The sequence below is a fragment of the Balaenoptera borealis genome (assembly GCF_965194805.1).
Source record: "Balaenoptera borealis genome assembly, chromosome: 11".
NCBI lineage: Eukaryota > Metazoa > Chordata > Mammalia > Artiodactyla > Balaenopteridae > Balaenoptera > Balaenoptera borealis.
This window is the reverse complement of record NC_138868.1, coordinates 104,365,572-104,386,422: the sequence shown is the minus strand read 5'-3', so window position 1 is coordinate 104,386,422 and position 20,851 is coordinate 104,365,572. Positions and strand designations below refer to the sequence as shown.

The following is a 20,851-nucleotide window of genomic DNA, read 5'->3' as shown; positions in this document are numbered from 1 at the left end:
ATAGCAGAGGATGATAATTAATAAATGTTGGAGCTTATATGAAGTTAACTTTGTTTTTTTATATACTGTTCATCATAGTAATTATTATTAATGCAGTTATGATATTATCATTCTTATCCCAATTTCACAGAGGAGGAAACTGAGGCTTGGTGAGGTCCAGCATCTTACCCAAGATCACGTATCTAGTGACTTATAGAGCCAATACTCAGAGCAAGACTTTCTCGTTCCAGAAGCCATACTTTTAACCATCTTGATTGAATGCCTCTTGGAAATTTATTCATACATTCAACTAATATTTATTGAGAGCTTTTATGGACCGGGCACAGTTTCATGTGTAAGAGCAGAGCAACGAATAAGTCAAAAAAAAGCTCACCTAGCTCCACACTTTATGGATGAGAAAACGAAGAGTGAAAGAGATGAAAAGGTGTATAATCTATGACCAAGCTGGGCCTTCCACCTAGAATTTCTGATTCTCAGCCCAGAACTCTTTCACTTTACTAGAAATCTGTTCTCCAAGGCCAGGGACTGTTTACTTTGTAGGACTGTGAAATCATCTCTAGAATTATCACATGGCTTGATCTTTAGGAAATTTATATTGTGAATCTGGCCAGTTTTGCCCATGCTTTAGGTATCTATCTCTACAAAAGTTAACTCAGGTAAGGTTCACCATGGGTAAACCACTGGAAAATTATGACCAGTTCTGGCACTGTCAGTCTCTGAAACCCATCAGTGAGCTTATGGTAGTTTGGCTAGAGGCAATAGGAATCTTCTATCATGAATTCATTTTAACGACATGTTCTTTAGTTGTAGGAACAATATGTTCATCAAAATATCTCAAGTATGACATTTTTAGATATCAGATAAAGATTGGGTGAAGTAAAGTCTTAGCTCAAATGCCACAAAATTTATAGTGTTCCTTTTCTATGACCAGAGTGTGGAGCCCATCTTTGCCTAAGAATAGAGGCCTTAAACATGAGGGAATTTGTTCCTTTGAGAAGAATTGATTCTAGAATGGCAATCAAGATTGTGAAGTCTTTGAATCTCATTTTCTATTCTTCCATCTTTCAGAAGATGTTGGAAACTAGATAACATTTTTCAGGACTTTCCAAAGGCTTATCAAGAAGGCAAACTTCTGAGCCTTTATTTGTCACCTGTTTTCTCTTCTCTCTCTTTAAAGTGAGTGACTCTAGAATCATAGCAAAGGAAGAAGAAATTCTAGGTTAAACCACAGAGGGTTTGCCCAGTTTCTATTCTTCTTCCTTCAAGGTGCCCCTTGGCAGATATTTTCTGGAAGGCCCATTGAGTTCTGAATCTCTTTTCTACGGGATTATTTTCAGTTAGGATTGTAGAATTTTGCAACTCCACCCAAGCAAGAGGTTCTCTGATCTACTTCTCATCCTACCGCAGTATCTCATCCATCACATTTTCTCTTGTAAACAATGTCTTGTGGTATGTGTGAGCCTTCTAAAGTAGAATGTGTATTTGTGGATGTGAATCTGGAACTCGAAATAGGGGTCTGAGGTAGAGATATGGAACTGAGCATCATCAGCTTGTGGATGACCTCAAGCTTGAGCTATGAGAACGGGACCCAGTTCTCGCCCAGTCTCAGTGAATCAGAACTCAACTAGTTCCCAGCTGCTAACCCACCCAAAGCAAATTAAACAGTTTGTTCTAAAGCTGACTGTGTCTTCACAGTTCATTCTAGAAGACAATGTAATTAATCTTTCCATCTTTTCCAATACCCAAAGCCAAATGTAAGCCTCGCTGCAACTTAACACCCGACAGGATGCTCCCAACATCATCCTCACAGCCAGGCTCTTGGCCCTTGAATGCCAGAACCACAGTTACAGCCTCCACCTCATTGCCTCTCTCAGTCGGGTGCCCTTTCCTGCATGTGGCTCCTTTTGACTGCAGTTTCTGACACCTACCCTAGCAAACGGGCCCAGGCTTCTCCTGAAATTTTAAGCACTGCACAGGGAGTTAGTGCTTGATAGTTTCCAGGGCCTTAACAAATATGAGCTTTCTCTTCTCACAGACTTTAATAAACTACTAATACCAGTCCTATGATGAAAATTGTTCTGGACGTCAGTAACTCACCCAGAGTCACATGTTGGCAAGCAGCAGAGCCAGGACCTGAACCCATGTGTGTACCAAACTTAAGTTTGGGATAAAGGGAGATGTCCTTTCTAGAATTCAGTATTGGTACAGAGGAGTGGGTACTTTAATGTCTTTTCCAGCCCTGGGAAAAATGACTCTTTTCATTGATGTCTTGCAATGGCACAATAATGAGCAGGAGATCCCATTTTATGTGCTTGGGACAAAGTAATCTCAGCAACAAGTGCAGTGCATTGTCCCCTTGAGCCCCTCTCTTTACCCATATGCCATCACCTCCAACAAGGTGCATCTCTCTGAGTTTCTTGCTCACCCATGTCTCTAGAACCACATGACCAGCTCTCATCCCAGTGTGTCAGGTTGCCTGACATCTCTGTATTTTGACATTTGCTGTTCCTTCGGGTGCCTGTCCCTATTCACTTCTTCTAGCTAACACATCACTAGCCTTCAAAGTCCAGCTCAACTATCCCTTCTTCAGGGAAGCCTTCGCTGGTCAGGCAGTCAACTTTGAATGTCTCTCATTTAGGACCCCATAGCCAACTGCGCTTGATGTACTTGTGGTCTCCTTAACTAGACTCAAGTCTTTGTGAGGCCACAGAATAGTGGCCTGGTTTGCTTGGTGACTTCTGTCTTTGTGATTTTGGCATTTGGTATGTTTGTAGAAAATATTTACTTTAAAAAAATCCATGAATTAGTTAATAACACCTGAAGGCAAACTAGGCACATCTCACCTTTCTGCTGAAACGTCCCTTTCCTACACCACAGAAGGGACACTCAGTGTTTCCCCCACATTCAGACTATACCTGGAATCCTGAACTTCATTCCTGGTGCTTCAGTCTAAGTGAGACAAAGACAAATCTGAGATTATTCTGAGATTAGTGAAGAGAGCTAAAAGGAACTAAGGTGTCCAAATCCTGTCTTGAAATATCTGAAAGGTTAAAATGTGGGAAAAAAATTTGACTTTACTTGCAGAGCACAAGGCTTAGCTATACAAGAATGAATAAAGAATGTATATATATATATGTGTATATGTGTGTGTGTGTGTGTGTGTGTGTGTGTGTGTGTGTATATATATATATATATATATATATATATATATATTCATCATTGAGGAGAATTTTAAAATAGATGCCTTAGGGGCATTGAGACTCCAGTTGGTGGTTTGGTTGGTTCTGGGAACATTGAGGTACTGTTCGTCACTGAAATTTTATGATTATATGATTTAGATGAATAGCCCAAGGACAGAACACTGGGGGAGATCAACCAGTACCTTCCACAGGCAACTGCACATGACCAAAGTCCCAGGATGTTTGTTCTGTTTCTGCTGTGCATAGCCTTTCTGGTCTGCATGAGTAAGGGTAAGTCCTGGAGACAGAGGAAGGGTTGGTTGTTGAGTAAGAGATGGGAAGATGCTGGGGGAGGAGAAATTTCCAGAATTGGCTCTTGGGGCTTTGGCTGATGCATGTGTGATTATGACAGGGAAACTTCTTCTTTTCACAGGTGAATTTCGTGAACATCTGATAGGTACGACCACAGCTAGTCTAAAGTCCTTGGTAAAAAGGTTATTGGTGACATTTTTGGAGTAAACCTTCCCCTCCATCTTTTGAGAGAGCTGTTATCCATTCCTACTATAGAATCCTAGGAGTTTGATCTTCCCCCAGACCAATTTAGTCCATTTCGTGGAGTAAGGAAGCTAAAATCCCTGTCTTTGCTTCCTTTTCCCCATTACTGGACAAAATCATTAGGCTAGATAAGGGGTTCATTACTTGGGGACCACAGATAAATTTTACAGGAACTCCAACCTTTTGAGATTATATACAATATTTGATTTATGTCTGTATAAGTTAGCTTTCACAAGATTATCAAAGGGATCAGGGTCCCGAGATAAGTTGCGAACCACTAGTCAATAGTAAGTTCCTGTTGGGAAGCCCCCAGGCCTGGAGAACCTTCTCCATACTGCATCCTTTAAGCACCTCTTTCTGTGTCTGGCAGAGCCTTCGACGATGTGTTATAAATGTAAAAAATATCATCTTGGGATATGCTATGAAGGCATGAGGTCCTGCACCCTGAAGTACCACCAGACCTGTGCTGTTGAAAACATTTACTTACTTACCGGAAAAGGTAGTGTTGGGTATAAAGTGACTGCGAAATAACCACCTTTTTCCCCTTAGAGACAGTTACCTGCTTTTGTCCGCGGAATACATGGGTGAGTGGGATGGGTGAGGGTGGGGTGGTCCTGCAGAGGGTATGGCAAAGATGGACTTTTCCTTAAGACAGCACTGAGGAAAGGAAAGGTGAATGTTCCTTATAAGTTAGGAAATAAAATCCAGTCTCTGGGTCAGTAATTAATAGACTCTGTCTTTTAGCTCATTTGGGTCTGGAGAAGAATCAGTGAGTCTCTGAAAAGAGGTTATTCCTAGGAATATGATAGGAGAACACAGAGTCATTACAGTTATATTCGCTTTCTTTCACCTCCTCAGGACGGAGTATGTATTTTTATTCAAAACTGTCGTGTATGACCAACTGTGAGGACATCAACTTCTTAAGTTTTGAAAAGAGGACAGAGCTCATCTGTTGCAAACATAAAAACTATTGCAACCTCCCTGAGGGAGTCTAGTTCTGCATCTCTCCTGGATTTTTGATTATTCTTCAACTCACCATCCCCTTTATCTTTTACCCCAAACCTGTATTTTGCTCTCCACTTCTAACCAATGGTAGAGAGTGAGAAAGCCAGCTGGTAGTGAAGAGTAGCCATCATAAGGAGGCTACTAGGAGATAACTGGTTCTCGTTAATGATGGAGCACTAGACGGAATGTTGGCAAATCCCCGCACACAGCGTTTTGGTTTTCTTATGATGGTGCTGCCATGAATAGTGTTGGGTTTTAAATTGGTTATTTATTATCTCCTATATGGAAATGCAAAGACTTGGGTCAAAATAATCCCAAGCTCATCCTGGGAATTCGGTGATCATACTTTATCCTTGTCCATACCCACTCCTCTGGGCTGGGATTCTCTCTTGATTAGCTCTGACACCTGGCACTCTCCTTTTGCCCATGGGTTATGGAGATAAATGAAGACTAACTCCAGTTTCCCAATTTGCTGGCAACATGAGCCCCATCTTTCTCTGGTAGAGCTCTCAGGAGGAATCTCAGGCCTGGGAAAAATCTGGACAGGCAAAGGGATGAGGCATCAAGAAAAATTTTAGGGGCATTTCAGTTTGTGGAAACTAAGATATGAGAAACAATTTGGTGTGGGTGGAGTTATCATGGCCCTTTCTGGCCAGGTAGCCAGGTAGCACGTGGTTGAACTAGGTTATTGAATTGGAAATGGAAACCTTGTGCCAGAATGGCTGGTCAGTCTCCTCTCATAAGAATGTGAAAAAAATGTTGCTAATAAATCAGGTGAAGATAATAGAATGTCTAGAGATGCCACGTGGTAGTGTTCCAGTTACAAAGTGTCCTCTGTAAGATGCAGTTATGAGTAAACAGAAAGGATGATATAGCAGAAGCTAGTGGGGGTGGGAAGAGATGCAGGTGACATGGAATGAAACAAATAGGCAGAGAGAAACTGAGTAGCGTTGGCGGTGAAACAACCCACCTGTGGCCAAGGTGGTGAAGCTTCCCTGGGTATAGAATAACCCTGGCATTTCTCTCCTTGTGAATGAAGCTTACTGCAGTTCTCGGTCCTGGATTTCCACGATCATTTTTCTCCCTTACTATGCCACATGAAATTCTTACAGTAAAACACTTACCCCTCTACTTGAAGAGTTTGATGTACTCTCTGCCTTTGCCTGCGCCTGAAAATATAATCCTTCCTGAGGAATTCTCATCTGGGATTTTAGCTGGGATGAAGAAAGACGTGTAGATAACTTTTTCAAAATAGGCAGGCAGGTTGGAAAAGCCAATGTAACATGGATATTTTGAGTTAGGGAAGCAACATATATTTTTTAAAATTTTATTGAAGTAAAGTCGATTTACAATGTTGTTTTAATTTCTGCTGTACAGCACAGTGATTCAGTTATACATATATATGTTCTTTTTCATATTCTTTTCCATTATGGTTATCACAGGATATTGAATATAGTTCCCTGTGCTATACAGTAAGACCTTGTTGTTTATCCATCCTGTATATACTAGTTTGCATCTGCTAATCCCAAACTCCCAATCCTTCCCTCCTCCACCCCCCACCCCCTTGGCAACCACAAGTCTGTTTTCTGTATCTGTGAGTCTGTTTCTGTTTCATAGATATGTTCATTTGTGTCATATTTTAGATTCCACATACAAGTGATATCATATGTTATTTGTCTTTCTTTTTCTGACTTACTTCTCTTAGTATGATAATCTCTAGGTGCATCCATGTTCCTGCAAATGGCATTATTTCATTTTTTTTAATGGCTGAGTAATATTCCATTGTGTATAGCACCACATCTTCTTTATCCATTCATCTGTCGATGGACATTTAAGGGAAACAACATATCTTTATTTCTGGCTGTATATGGGCTCTCTCACCCATTGAATCATGGGGTTGGGAGATGTCATTCAGAAAAAAAGGAGAGAGGGATCATTGTTTTTCACTGGGTTTCAAAATAGGCTTTAAAAATATTTGTGAATCAGTGTTTAGACAAAACTTGGCTTTGTTGAACAGGAAGTTTCTAATTATAAAATCTTTCCTTGATCTTTCAAGAACAAGCATTGGCATTCTCAGCAGTAGAGCACTGAATATTACATTATGTAGTGGATGATTTTGATTTGATTTTGGTGCCCTGCCCAAATCCTTTTTGTTAATCAGTGCATCTGCGACCCAGCTGCGTTGAGTGTTGGCTTATGACAATCCACAGCTATTTATTTCTCTGGAGATTTGCCTTCTGCCAAATGGGAGCTACCTCGCCTGGATGCTGAGCTCCCAACTAGAGCAAAGACCTCAGCCAACAAATGGCCGACTCCTTCCATCAAGCTGCGACTAAGTCTGCAGTGCAGTTTCTGTGCCAGAGCTTTTCCATGGGCTCTGACTAAAGCCAGTCTCCAGTTGAGACCATGTTACTGTTAACATTTCCCCTGACCTCCCTTGCTTTCTTTACTCCCCCTCTAAATTTTAAGCTGAGAAGACCAAGTGTTTTCTACCATCGTAGGGCATGGAGCTCTAAAATAAGATGAGGAAATTCCCCGGAAGTCCAGTGGTTAGGATGCTGAGCTTTCACTGCCGAGGGCACGGGTTCGATCCCTGGTCGGGGAACTAAGATCCTACAAGATGCGTGGTGTGGCCAAAAATTTAAAAAAAAATTTTTTTTTTAATAAAATTTTTTTTAATATAAAATAAAACAAGATGAGGTTGGGTTAGAAAATGCAGTTACATTTTGGTACCTCTGAGTGACAGTGCATGTAGTGTGTAAATTAGCTCCTCATGAATGAGGAGAATCTTTTTTATTAGGCTTCCTTACAGCCTAGATAAAATTGCTGTAATCTTGGAGAGAATTTTCTTTTGGTTTACCCCATCTTGGGATATACTTCCTGTTTCCATTTTCCAACTTGAACAAATGAACAGAATAAGACCTAGGTGAAAATTTCTTTACCCCCATGATAGCACACCAAGTATCAATCCTGAAATAAGCATAAGCTCTTTTTTCATATATGCACATTTTTTTCTTCACATATCATTTTAAAGACAGTAATTTGCCTACTAATCTAAATGTTAATTTGGAGTTGACTGGTAAGTAATACATACAACCTTATGCATTAAATCAAAATAATTTTCACATATATTAAAGATTTAAATGTAATAAAATCCTTACTTTTTAATTGTTGTGACTATTACTGTTTGACCTCTTAGTGTGCGATAGACATGTGTTTTGTACTTTTCATAAATGATCTCATTTAATCTTCACAACTTCCTATGAAGTAGCTAGTATTGTAAAACAATGTAATAGATGAAAAACCCAAAGAAGAGATTGCCCAGATGCTAATTGGGTAACTCAACAAGTATCACACAATTTTCCAGTTATTATTGATGCATAAAAAATGATTGTGTTCACTAGTACTGTGGGTCAGCAATTCAGAAAGTAGGTAGTAGGGATGGCTTGTCTCTGCTGCATGATGTCTACGACCACAACTGGAGAGACTTGAAGGCTGGAGGTGATTCGAGAGTGGGAGACTGGAATTATTCAGAGGTGTCTTCACTTCTACATTTTTGCCGTTGATACTGGTATAAGTTGTGATGTCGCCTGGGGCTGTTGGTCAGAACACCTACATATGGACTCCATATGACTTGGGCCCCTGTACTGCATGGAGGCCCAGGCTTCTTACACAGAAGCTTAGGGGCTCTAAAGGCAAGTGTATATTCTAACAAGGTGGAAGTTGCCTCACATTTGGAAGTCATGCATCATCACTTCTGCTACATTCTATTGGTTATAAGTGAATCACAAGCCTGGCCAGGTTCCACTTTTGATTGGAGAGTAGTTAAGTTGTAGAAGAGCTTGTGATATGGGAGATATTGTTGTAGCCATCTTTGGAAAATGCAGTCTGTTACAACTGGTTAATGGCAGAGCTGGAATTGAATCCAGTATCTATACAATCCCAAAGCGCTTTCTCATTCTAAGCTCACTATTAAAGATATTGAGAAATATTTATATAATCTAGTGATAGAGGGAGCTTTTCTAATCATGACATCAGTCACAAAACAGGACAAAATTGATAGATTTGGGAATTCCCTGGCAGTCCAGTGGTTAGGACTTGGTCGGGGAACTAAGATCCCACAAGCCGCGTGGCGAGGCCAAAAAAAAGATTGATAGGTTTGACCACATACAGAAGTAAATGTTTTTGTATGGTAAATCAAAACCATCAAAAAAAACCCCACATAATATAAAGATTGTTATTTTCCCTTAGCTGTTGTATCTTTAGTTGAATTCTTAAAGATAATAAAGCTCCCTACAGACCTGTTACCATGATTGTCTATTGTTGTCAAAGAAAGGATTGTGGAAATAAGAAAAAAAAGAAGAGTCTCCAGTGGGTCAGAGAGCAGGAAGGAGAAGGGTAGAGAATTGATCTGAAAGGAGTAAATGGAAGAAAGCCAGCACACTCCACCACCTTTACCTCTCAGCATCCATTCTCCTTCATTTAGGTGGAAACTGCATTCCCAGCACGGGGAATGAGAAACTTCCCATTACAACCTTGGAAGATGATAGAAATTCAGTCATATTATCACCCAAAAGTAGGAAATAGCTACCCCCAGGGCTCTTTCTGGTGGGAGTCAAGAGAGAGCCTTGAAATGAGCAAGCAATGTAAAATCTTCGCTGCAGGCCCCATCCTGTAACTGGACGTGAGACTGAGGATAATACAGCTGCATTCGCACAGTGTCTGCTCCGTCTTCTCTCACTTCTGCCAGTGTCTCAGCTGGACAGTGTTCTTGACCTGATGGCCTCGTCCAGCCTTCATTCCTGTAAGATCTGAACCCTTGGTGGTTTTGTCCTTATTGCATTGCTGCAGGTTTCTATTGAACAAGTCTGTTGGGCAAGAGAGTACTAAGGATGTTCCAGCATATCCTGTGGTTTTCAAAAAAGTTCTTCTTGCCTTCATTGAGTAGCAGCAACCTAAGTTCCCTTGTAATCCAAATAAATCACCACAGTCAGTACAGTGAATTTTTCTCCGCCTCTTAGCAACAGGCATTTGAGACACTGTGATGTTCTGCTCCCTCTCCCCTGCCCCCACCCTCTCTCATCACAGGCATTGTACATTGATGGGGGTGGGGTGAGGCATTCCCTTTATACCATAGGAGAACTGTCCAATAGGTGTCTCCCAGGTTCCATCATAAATGAAAGGTAAAGGAATTTGGAAAGCTCTTTCTCAGAATAATTCCCTGGCTTATTGTCATGTTGCATACTCTGTTTTAAAATGTAAAACCCTGCCTATTACTACGTTATTTTAATTTTCTTTTGTTTTATACCAGATCTCGTTTTATTCCTGGACAGAGGGTTACCCAGGCTGGAATGGGGTCAGGTTGGTTCCTGAAGGAGACAAAAGAGAAAAATCACATAAAAGATAAAACAGAGCTTTTCCTGGTACCACTTCTCCCAGTCTTAGAAGCCTCTGCAACTGCGTGCAGGACTTGGGCTGCTGGGCCACACGTACTTCAGTGCCTCTCAACTAGGCTGAGCTTGGGTTCAGAATGTCAACTTGAGAGACTTCAGATTTCTCCTGTCAACCAACATAGTGTTTCTTCTATCTTCCTCCTCTTAAATTAACTGTATGAACAGTGAGAATTTTCTAGGAGCTCCTCTTGTATCTTATGAAATCTAAGCTTCTACAGTAATGTTTTGCTGTTAAAAGCCTCAGAAATCTTCTCCCGTGAGTCCTGAATTTCCCAACTATGTTCCTATGTTTCCTATTTGCATGGTCTCTGCAATAATTTATCTAACCTCAGCATATAAGAAAAGATATTTTGGGTTTTCTTCCAGCAGGTGGCCAGAAGTTAAATGTACTTTCTCTAATATTACCCATGAAACCAAGTTTCTATTCTAGGGCTGTTGAAGACTGGCCATCTACCCTGAGGCACTGGCTGCTTTGAAACCACAGACCCGGAGGCTTTCTCACACTTGGCCGCCCTCTGGCTCAAGAGAGCACACGTTGCCACATTTTAGCAGTTTGATCCAGCAGCAGTTCAAAGAACTCCTCTCTAAGTTCTGTTTCTGCACTTCCTGAAAACTTCCTATTCAAAGAGCTCCTCTTGTAACTATATTTGAGAGTAAAGGAGGTTTAGTCTTATATTCACTCCTAATTCAGTTTAATCCTATAACTGCTTCTCAGTGCAGTCTTGTTTCCACAGTAGGCTCTGGTTCATTGGATGCTGGTCACCCTCTGGGACTCCTCAGCCACTGTCCTTCTTGATGTAATAAAATTTACTATAACTATAATTTTTACATTAAATAGGTAACGAGCATTTTCTTGTGCCAAGTGCTGATCTAAGCCATTGACGCACATTACCTCATTTTATTCTTACTGCCACGTTATGAAGTACAGAAAGTTAATATACTTTGGTTAAGTCGCATATACAGTAGAGCTGTCATTTGAACCCAGAATTCATAGGAATATTATTTTAAGCTGATATGATACTGCTACCATAAAATGGGCCTCAATAAAGAAGTTAATGTACGAAGGCCCAGTTCCTTTATTCCCAACAATACCACCTTTCAGGGCTGAATGAATATATCAGACTTTATGGAGTGTCTGGCATAGGTGGAGCAAAAATGCAAACCATTGGGTTGGCCAAAAAAGGTCGTTCGGGTTTTCCATACCATCTTATGGAAAAACCCAAATGAAATTTTTGCAATACATGCTAAATATGGCTATCTCCATAGTCCAATGGAAAGAGAAGGAAAGTGAAATCTATCCCAGGTAGCCCTCTCAAGCATATGACCCAGGTCCTAGCTTTGTTCTGTCAACCTAAATAAAGAGGTAAACCAAAGCAAGTTTGAATGACCAGAAATTGAGTTTATTCAGGAGTAGCAGAGGAATTGCAATTCGGAAAATGTATACTGTAGCAAGATACAGGCATGTTTGTTGAGGGTTTGGGGTGAGCTGTATTTATGGGCAATGAGTGCAGAGGGGTAAGTCCAGCCAGAGTCCAAGCAGTAAGTTCATTGGCTTGAGGATGGGGAGAGATTCCTGGTGGATGTTCATTGGTCAGGAGATAAGTCTCAACCTTCTGTAAATCAGGCATTTATGGGAAATCAGTCTCTCAGTAAGTTCTGTTCTTCTCAGGGAGCATGCGTGAGATTCTTCGTTACATATCCTCCAGTTCCATTTTAGATTGAAATCCCTTCCTCTGTTCCTCTGAATCCTTCTTCAAAGCACTATTTACCCCCTCCTTCTCTCTATTGTTCTTAGTAACAACCCCAGCACCTCAAACAATTCCCCAGTATCTATCAGATGGCAAGCATCCAATATATTTGTTGATGGTTGTGTAATTGAGTGTTAATTAATACTCTATTAGGCCTGCTCCCTCCCCAGCAGTCTGATGGCAGTACTTGGCAACCCATAGAATTTTGTTTCTAAAGCAATGAATTGGCCCACATTGCTACGGGCTTGAGGATGTATATTTCAGGAGGACAGTCTGGGATGAGCTTTAGCTCTCTAAATCCAGCCCAAAGTGCAGTGAGTGGTTTCAGCTCCTCAAAACCTATTGCCTTTGAGATCTTCCCAGCAATACAAGATGAGGCAAAGCCCCCTCAATCGTGGGAAGTTTAGTTGTAAATGATCTTATCCCAAATGCAAACATCGATTTTCAAAGATAAATATCCTACTAAATGAATTGTAACCTCATGGAGTTCCATCAAATATGAGGACACATTTTTCATGAATATGCTCAGTGTTACAAGGGCTTCCTTATTCCTCCTCCTGTTTCAAACCCTGCCTAGAAGCTCAGGTGCATAAAAAGGCCATAAATGCTATCTTTTTATTTTCTTCTTTTTAATTTTATTTTTTGATTTTTTTTTTTTATTGAGGCAACCTTGGTTTACAACATTATATTACTTTCATGTGTACAACAGTATATTTCTACTTCTGTGCATACTACAGTGTGCTCACCACCACAAATTTAGTTTCTCTTCATCATCATACAGTTAGCTCCCTATACCCATTTTGCCCTCCAGACGCCCTTCCTCTCTGGTAACTACTACAGGTGACCCTTGAACAATGTGAGGGTTGGGACGTCAACCCTCCACCAGTCAAAAATCCACATATAACTTTACAGTCAGGCTTCATTATAGGAAATTCCACATTCGGGGATTCAGCCAACAGTGGATTGTGTAGTACTATAGTAAGTATTTAGTGAAAAGAATCTGGGAATAAGTGGACCCACACAATTCAAACCCTTGTTGTTCAAGGGTCAACTGTACTCTGTTCTCTGTATCTATGTGTTTGTTTTGTTTGGCTGGGTTTGTCACTGATTTTGGTTTTTGTTTGTTTTTAATATTCCATCTATGAATGAAATCGTATAGTATTTGTCTTTTTCCATCTGTCATTTCTCTTAGCATAATACCCTTAAGGCCCATCTGTGTTGTTACAAAAAATGGCAAGATTTCATCTTTTTTAAAGGCTGAGTAGTAGTCCGTTGTGTGTGTGTATATATATATATATATATATACCACATTTTCTTTATCCATTCTTCCACTGATGGGCACTTAGGCTGTTTCCATAACTTGGCTAATGTAAATAATACCTAGATGAACATTAGGTGCATATACCTTTTCAAACTACTGTTTTTGTATTTTTTGGATAAATACCCAGAAGTGGAATAGGTGAATCATATGGTAATTCTATTCTTAATTTTTTTGAGGGCTATCCATACTGTTTTCCATTGTGGCTACACTGATTACATTCCTACCAACATTGTATAAGGGTTCCCTTTTCTCCACATACTCTCCAACACTTGCTATTTCTTGCCTTTTTGATAATAATCATTCTGTTTTGATAATAGCACATTCATGGGTGTGAGATGATATCTCATTGTGGGTTTGATTTGCATTTCCCTAATAATTAGTGATGTTGAACATCTTTTCATGTGTCTGTTGGCCATCTGTATGTCTTTGGAAAAATATCTATTCAGTTCCTCTGCCCATTTTTCAATCGAGTTTTTGTTGTTATTGTTGAGTTGTATGAGTTCTTTATATTTTGGATGTTAACACTGTGTTGGATATATGATTTGCAAATATCTTTTCCCATTCATTAGGTTGTCTTTTTGTTTTGCTGATGTTTTCCTTTGCTGTGCAGAATATTTAGTAGTCTCATTTGTTTATTTTTGCTTTTGTTTCCCTTGCCTGAGGAATCATAGCCAGAAAGATTGCTAAGACCAATGTCAAAGAGCATACTGTTTTCTTCTAAAAGTTTTATGGTTTCAGATCTTACATTCAAGTCTTCAATCCATTTTGGGTTGATTTTTGTATATGGTGTAAGATAGTGGTCCAGTTTTTGTTTTGTTTTTTGGGTTTTTTTTTTTGCATGTGGCCATCCAATTTTCCCAACACCTTTCTCCATTGTACGCTCTTTGCTCCTTCATTGTAATTAATTGTTCATTATGTATGGCTTTATTTCTGGGTTCTCAATTCTGCTTCATTGATCGATGTATCTGTTTTTCTGCCAATACCATGATGTTTTGATTACTATAGCTTTGCGATATAGTTTGAAATCAGCGAGTGTAATACCTCCAGCTTTGTTCTTTTTTTCTCAGGATTGCTTGTTATTTGGACTCTTGTGGTTCCATATAAATTTTAGAATTTTTTGTTATATTTCTGTGAAAAATGTCCTTGGAATTTTGATAAGGATTGCATTGAATCTGTAGATTGTTTTAGGTAATATGGACATTTTAACAATGTTAATGCTTCCAATCAATGAGTATGAAACACCTTTCCATTTTTTGTGTCTTCTTCAATTTCAACAATGTCTTTAGTTTTCAGTATACAGGTCTTTCACCTCCTTGGTTAAAGTTATTTTGTGGTGTTTTATTCTTTTTCTGTAAATGTAAATGGGATTGTTTTCTTAATTTCTTTTTCTGCTAGCTCATTGTTAGCATATAGAAATGCAAGATATTTTTGTAGGTTGATTTTGTACCCTGCAACTTCACTGTATTCATTCATTATTTCTAATAGTTTTTTGGTGGAGTCTTCAGGGTTTTCTATACATGAAATCATGTCATCTGCAAATATTGACAATTTTACTTCTTCCTTTGCAATTTGAATGCATTTTGTTTCTTTTTCTTGCCTAATTGCTCTGGCTAGGACTTCCAATACTATGTTGAATAAGAGTGGTAAGAGTGAAAATTCTTGTCTTGTTCCTGATTCTAGAGAGGTAGTTTTCAGTTTTTCACCATTGAGTATTAGGTTAGCTGTGGGCTTGTCATATATGGCCTTTATTATGTTGAGGTTTGTTCCTTCTATACCCATTTTATTGAGAGGTTTTCTTTTTTAATCATAAGATTCTTTTGAATCTTGTCAAATGCTTTTTTTGGATCTATTGATATGATCATGTGATTTTTATCCTTGATTTTGTTAATGTAGTATATCACATTGATTGATTTGCAGATGTTGAACCAGCCTTGCATCCCTAGAATAGATCCCACTTGATCATGGTATATGACCCTTTTAATGTATACAGTAATACATTACAGTATTTGGTTGGCTAATATTTTGTTTTAGGATTTTTGTATCTATGACCATCAAAGATATTGGCTTATATTTTTCCTTTTTGTGTTGTCCTTCTCTAGTTTTGGTATCAAGGTAATGTTGGTCTCATAAAATTAGGGAGTGTGCCCACCTCTTCAATTTTTTTGGAAGGGTTTGAGAAGGATACATATTAAATCTTCTTTGAATGTTTATTAAAATTCACCTGTGAAGCCGTCTGGTCCTGGACTTTTTTGTTTTTTGGGTGCTATTTTGTTTTTTCTATTTCTTCATGATTCAGTCTTGAAAAGCTGTACAATTCTAAGAATTTGTCTATTTCTTCTAGTTTTATCTTTTATTGGCATATAGCTCTTTATAATATTCTCTTATTATTCTTTGTATTTCTGTGGTATCCATTGCTATTTCTCCTCTTTCATTTCTTATTTCATTTATTTATCAGGCCTTCTCTATTTTTTCTTAGCAAGTCTAGCTAAAGTCTTGTCAATTTTGTTTATCTTTTCAAAGAACCAGCTGTTTGGTCAATATTTTCTATTGTCTTTTTAGTCTCTGTTTCAGTTATTTGTGCTCTGATCTTTAGTTCCTTCCTTATACTGACTTTGGGCTTTGCTTTCTTCTTTTCTAGTTCCCTTAGGTGTAAGATTAGCTTGTCTATTTGAGAATTTTCTTCTTTCTTTCATTTCTTTCTTTCTTTCAGGCCTGTATTGGTATAAACATCCCTCTAGTACTACTTTTGCTGCATCCCATAGATTTTAGGTTTTCATTTTTATTTGCCTTCAGGTATTTTTTTGATTTCTTCTTTGATATCTTCATTGACCCAATAGTTGTTCAAAAACATGTTGTTCAGTCTCCACATATTTGTTATTTTTCTAGCTTTCTTCATGTAGTTGATTTCTAGTTTCATATGACTTTGACTGGAAAAGATGCTTGGTATGATTTCAATCTTCTTAAATTTATTAAGACTTGTTTTGTGTTCCAACATACAGCCTTTCTTTGAGAAAGTTCATGTGCACTTGAGAGGAATGTGTATTCTGCTGCATTTGAGTGGTATGTTCTATACAAATCTATCAAATCCATTGGATCAGATGTTTCATTTAAGGCTGCTCTTACCTTATTGACTTTCTGTCTGGATGATCTATCCATCGATTTAAATGGGATGTAAAAGTCCCCTACTATTGTTGTGTTGCTCTTAACTTCTCCCTTTATATCTGTTAATAATTTCTTTATGTATTTTGGTGCTCCTATGTTAGGTGCATATATATTAATAAATGTTATGTCTTCTTGATGGATTGTTCCCTTTATCATTCTATAATGTCTATGTTGGCCTCTTGTTATATTTTTTGGTTTGAAGTCTATTTTTATCTTATATGAGTATGGCTACACCCACTTTTTTTTTTTTTTTTTTTTTTGGCTGCCATTTGCTTGGAATATCATCTTCCATCCCTTCGCTTTGAGACTATGTTTTCCTTTAGAGCTGAGATGGGTCTTCTGGAGGTAGCACATAGTTGGGTCTGTTTTTTCATCCATCCAACAACTCTGTGTCTTTTGATTGGTACATTCAACCATTTACATTTTGGGTGATCATTTGTCTTTTGTTTTCTGGTTGCTGTATATCTCTATTTTTTCTTTTTCCTCCTGTTTCTCTCTGCTGTTTTAGTTTGGTGGTTTTCTATAATGTTTTTCTCAGTTTCATCTTTTTTTTAAAAAATATTTTGTGTCTCTGCTCTAGATTTATATTTTGTGTTTACCCTGATGTTTGTATAAAACATCTCATAAGTAAAATAGTCCTTTTCTGCTGATAGCATCTTCATTTGCCTATATGGGTTTCATTCTTCTCCTCTTCCCCTTTTATGTTTTTGTTGTCGCAAATTATCCCTTTTTATGTTATTCATTACCAAATTGGAGTAGCTATAGTTATGTTTTCTGCTTTTCCCCCCTTTCAATCTTTATGCTATAATAAAGTGTTTGAAATGTTTTGTGATATAAGAGTTGCAATTTTCTGATTCTGTCTCTCTAGTTATCACCTTCCTCAAAGTTTTGTGCACTTTTGCCTTTTTATTTTTGGTAGAAGAACTCTTTTCAACATTTCTTGTGGGGCAGGTCTAGTAGTATTGATGAACTCCCTCAGCTTTTGTTTGTCTGGGAATGCCTTTATTTCTCCTTCATATCTAAAGGATAACTTTGCTGGATAGAGAATTCTTGGCCAACAGTTTTTATCTTTCAGTATTTTGAGAATGTCATTCTACTCCCTCCTGGCCTATAGAATTTCTCCTGAGAAATTTGCTGATGGCCTAACGTGGTGGGGGTGGGGGGGTGTCTCTTTGTAGGTTATCATCCTTTTTTTCCTTGGCTGCCTTTCAAATTCTTTTTTTGTCTTTGACTTTTGACAGTTTTGTCTTGGAGATGGTCTTTTTGCATTGAAGTAATTAGGTGTTCTCTTAGCTTCACAGACTTGTATATCTCGTTCCTTGCCAGGTTTAGGAAGTTTCAGGTATTATTTCTTTAAATAAACTCTCTCCTCCCTTCTCCCTCTCTTCTCCTTTTGGGATAGCCATTACCCTAATGTTGCCCTTCCTAAAAGAGTTGGATAGCTCTCGTAGACTTTCCTCATTTTTTTTTTTTTTTTAAGATCTTAATTCTCTTTCCTTTTCTACCTGTATCATTTCTAGATTTCTATCTTCTAGCTTGCTAATTCTGTCTTCCATATGATCTGCTCTATTTCCAGTGCCTTCTAATGCATTGTCCATCTTGTTTATTGAGTTCTTCAGCTCCAGAATAATTTCTGCTTGCTTCTTTCTTAGGGTTTCAATCTCTTTGGTAAAGTATTGCTTCTGTTCATTAATTTTATTCCTGAGCTCATTGAATTGCCTTGCTTGTAGCTCACTGAATTTCATGACAGCAATTTTGAATTCTCTATCAGTTAGACTGTAATATTCTGTGACTTTAAGTTTGATTTCTGGAAAATTTTCATTTTCTTTTTGTGTATTACTGTGGTTCTTCATGGTGCTTGATAAGTTGTTCCTCTGCCAGTACATTTGAAGTAGCAATCACCTTTCTTCTTTAGATTAAGCTTTTTTTTTTTTAACTTGATTCTAATGATTCAACAGGTTAGAAATTAGAGACCTCTCTTTTGTTTTGCAATAAGTGGCACTATAGTACAAGTTTTTGGGGTTTCTTGCACCTGAACTGCCTCTGGCTATGTTTGAGAGTCTGCACTCTGTCACAGCTGTAGCCCAGTGCCCGCCTTAACGCTGCTTGTGCCTCTGGAGTTATTGGTGTCTTACTATTCCCAGTGTCTCTGGCCTCACCTCCTAGGGCACAGGGATGGCAGGCACTTCCATTGCAGCTTGGATCTCCTGAGTTGCACTCTCCACTGCTGTGGGGGAGGAAGGGAGCTGGGATCAGCATACCTCTGCCATTTTGGGTATTATTGGGTTGGTGGGAGCCACTGCTGTAGGTGGTGGCCTAGGGACCAGAGTTGTGGATGCCTCTGTGGCTGGAGGGATGAGATCACAGGCTCCTCTGTCCCTGCTGTTCAGTTACCTGTGTCTGTGAGCACCGCTGCAGCTGGGGGACCAGAGGCATGTGGCTATCTCTCCTGCTGCTACCAGGCTCTCTGGGTCTGCAGGCTCAGCCAAAGTGGTCAGGGACCCAGGATTGTAAGCAACACTTGTGCTGTTGCCCTGGTTCTGCCTCCTCTTTGTATTCCAGCCCGCCTACCTTTAGATATACAGATGTATGGGTTTTCTGGCATCCTGAGTGTGTTGGGAAGAGCTGCTCTGTTGAGTTGTGGATGTTTCACTGATCAAAGGGGAGAGACAAAGGATGCATCTCAATTCGCCATGATGCTGATGTCAATGCCATTATTTTTTAAATAAATATTCTGTAATTTGAAAGCCCACGATTGGCTGCAAAAGTCTGAGCTGAAGTTTTGAATCTACTACTTTGCTTTGGGAAGACCACCATTGTAGGCAGGGGATTTCTATATTGCTCTCTATGTGTGAAGAGAGATAGCAAGAGGATTAAATAATATTATATCCCCAAATGAATCAGGAGTCAGAGAGGTGACTGTGTTGGTGTTACTATATGTGCAGGGTGATGGGGTAGCAGAATAGGTTGCTAATCTAGATACATAAGTTTTGTGAAACACAGTGTAATAGTTTCTATGTCATTTCTTTATCTGATACATTCAAAACCTCCCAGGAAGTCTTTGCTTTAAATTCATATAACAAATATTATCTAAATTGTAAGATGCTTGTGATCTAAATGGCCTCTATGGAAATGGAGAGAGAAGCCAGCTAATCCAGGATGAACATGTTGTACACAGAAATAGGAACCTTCACAATTGGCTACAATGTAGAGATAAAGGAATTCTTCGTACCCAGTACTATCTATCTCCCAATCAAGATTGGATGGGAAGAGTGACATCCTTGAATGAGAAAGCGAAGGTACTGTGAAGAAAAGAGAGTAAGGAAAGAGAGGCAGAGAGATTGCCAGTGACAGCAAAGGCATGTACATGGGAGGATCTGGGGAGGCAAGCAGTGGAAATCTTGATGGCAGTTTTTGAACAGTATCAGGGAACTTCCTGATTAGAGGGCAGTGCCTTCTCTTCCCTCCCTCTGAGACAGAAGCTCTCTATTACTCTCTTGCTGAGTTCCTGGCTCCCATCACTAACTGTAGTATGAGTGAGGGAGTTTTTGATTCTCCTCTCTACTGGAGGGTAATATGTGAGTTCACATGATCTGGAGCCTTCAGAAAATCGTTGAGTAATTGATAAAGTCCCTGTTACAGTGTGCTAAAGCTTGGGAAATTTTGCCTGACCTAGGCTTGGCTGGGAAATAGGTTGTCCCCCAAGAATCCTGACACTCCCTGCAGGCTCTCTCCTTCCTTTTACCCAACTACCTCCTCTTCCCCTCCCAAGCCACCTAGAGAACACTGCCAATTCCCAGAAGTTTGGAACATCTAGAAGGGCTCTGGTGGGTTGCCAGCATTCTCCAAGAGTTGGAAACTCTATAAATGAAGAGGAGACACAAAGAGAGCCTCCCTAGCCATTAAATGCAAGCTTTTTGGGCTCTATGCATCCTCTGGCTGTTTCGTAGACTGTGACCATCCGGAATTGTAGACTGGGGTCCGGTCTCACCCAGGAACAATTACAGAGCTCAGTGAACATCCTTGATGTCCACTCACCAAGGAAAACCCGACAGTCTGCTCTGAACCTGAGCCTCCATCTTCAAAGGTCATTCTAGAAGAAACTGTTCCTGATCTTGGGAACAGGAACACACAAGCCAGATCTAAGCCTTGGTGGCAGGTAAAGTTTAACAGGCCACTCTTGCAGCCACCGCCCCTGCCAGGTTCTTCCTCATCCCAAACCAGAGCTTCAGCTGCAGGCCCTAGCCCACTGTCCTCTCTGGGCAGATGACACTTTCAGAGAGTGGCTCCTGCTGGCTGAGGTTTCTGACATCTATGCTGGCTAGGAGGTCAAAGCTACTATGGAAAACTAGAAAAAGCATTCCATGTTCTTACCTGAGCCCAACCATACGGCTTTTTATTTGGGTAGTCCTGGTGAGCACACACCTG

General features: G+C 39.5%; 1 protein-coding gene and 1 long non-coding RNA gene across 3 annotated transcripts in view; both read left to right on the top strand.

Annotated features, from left to right (window-relative positions):
* Positions 1-20,851, top strand: part of LOC309605329 — a 128,078-nt gene that overhangs the window by 20,579 nt on the left and 86,648 nt on the right. The gene's annotated exons all lie outside the window — the stretch shown is intronic.
* Positions 669-10,043, top strand: PATE2 (prostate and testis expressed 2; the record flags this gene model as incomplete). Its single annotated transcript, XM_082342189.1, has 5 exons — positions 669-740; positions 3,347-3,470; positions 3,613-3,636; positions 4,105-4,233; positions 4,593-10,043. 5 exons carry the CDS (start codon positions 669-671, stop codon positions 4,727-4,729), a joined length of 486 nt encoding a protein of 161 aa, XP_082198315.1. The 3' UTR covers positions 4,730-10,043.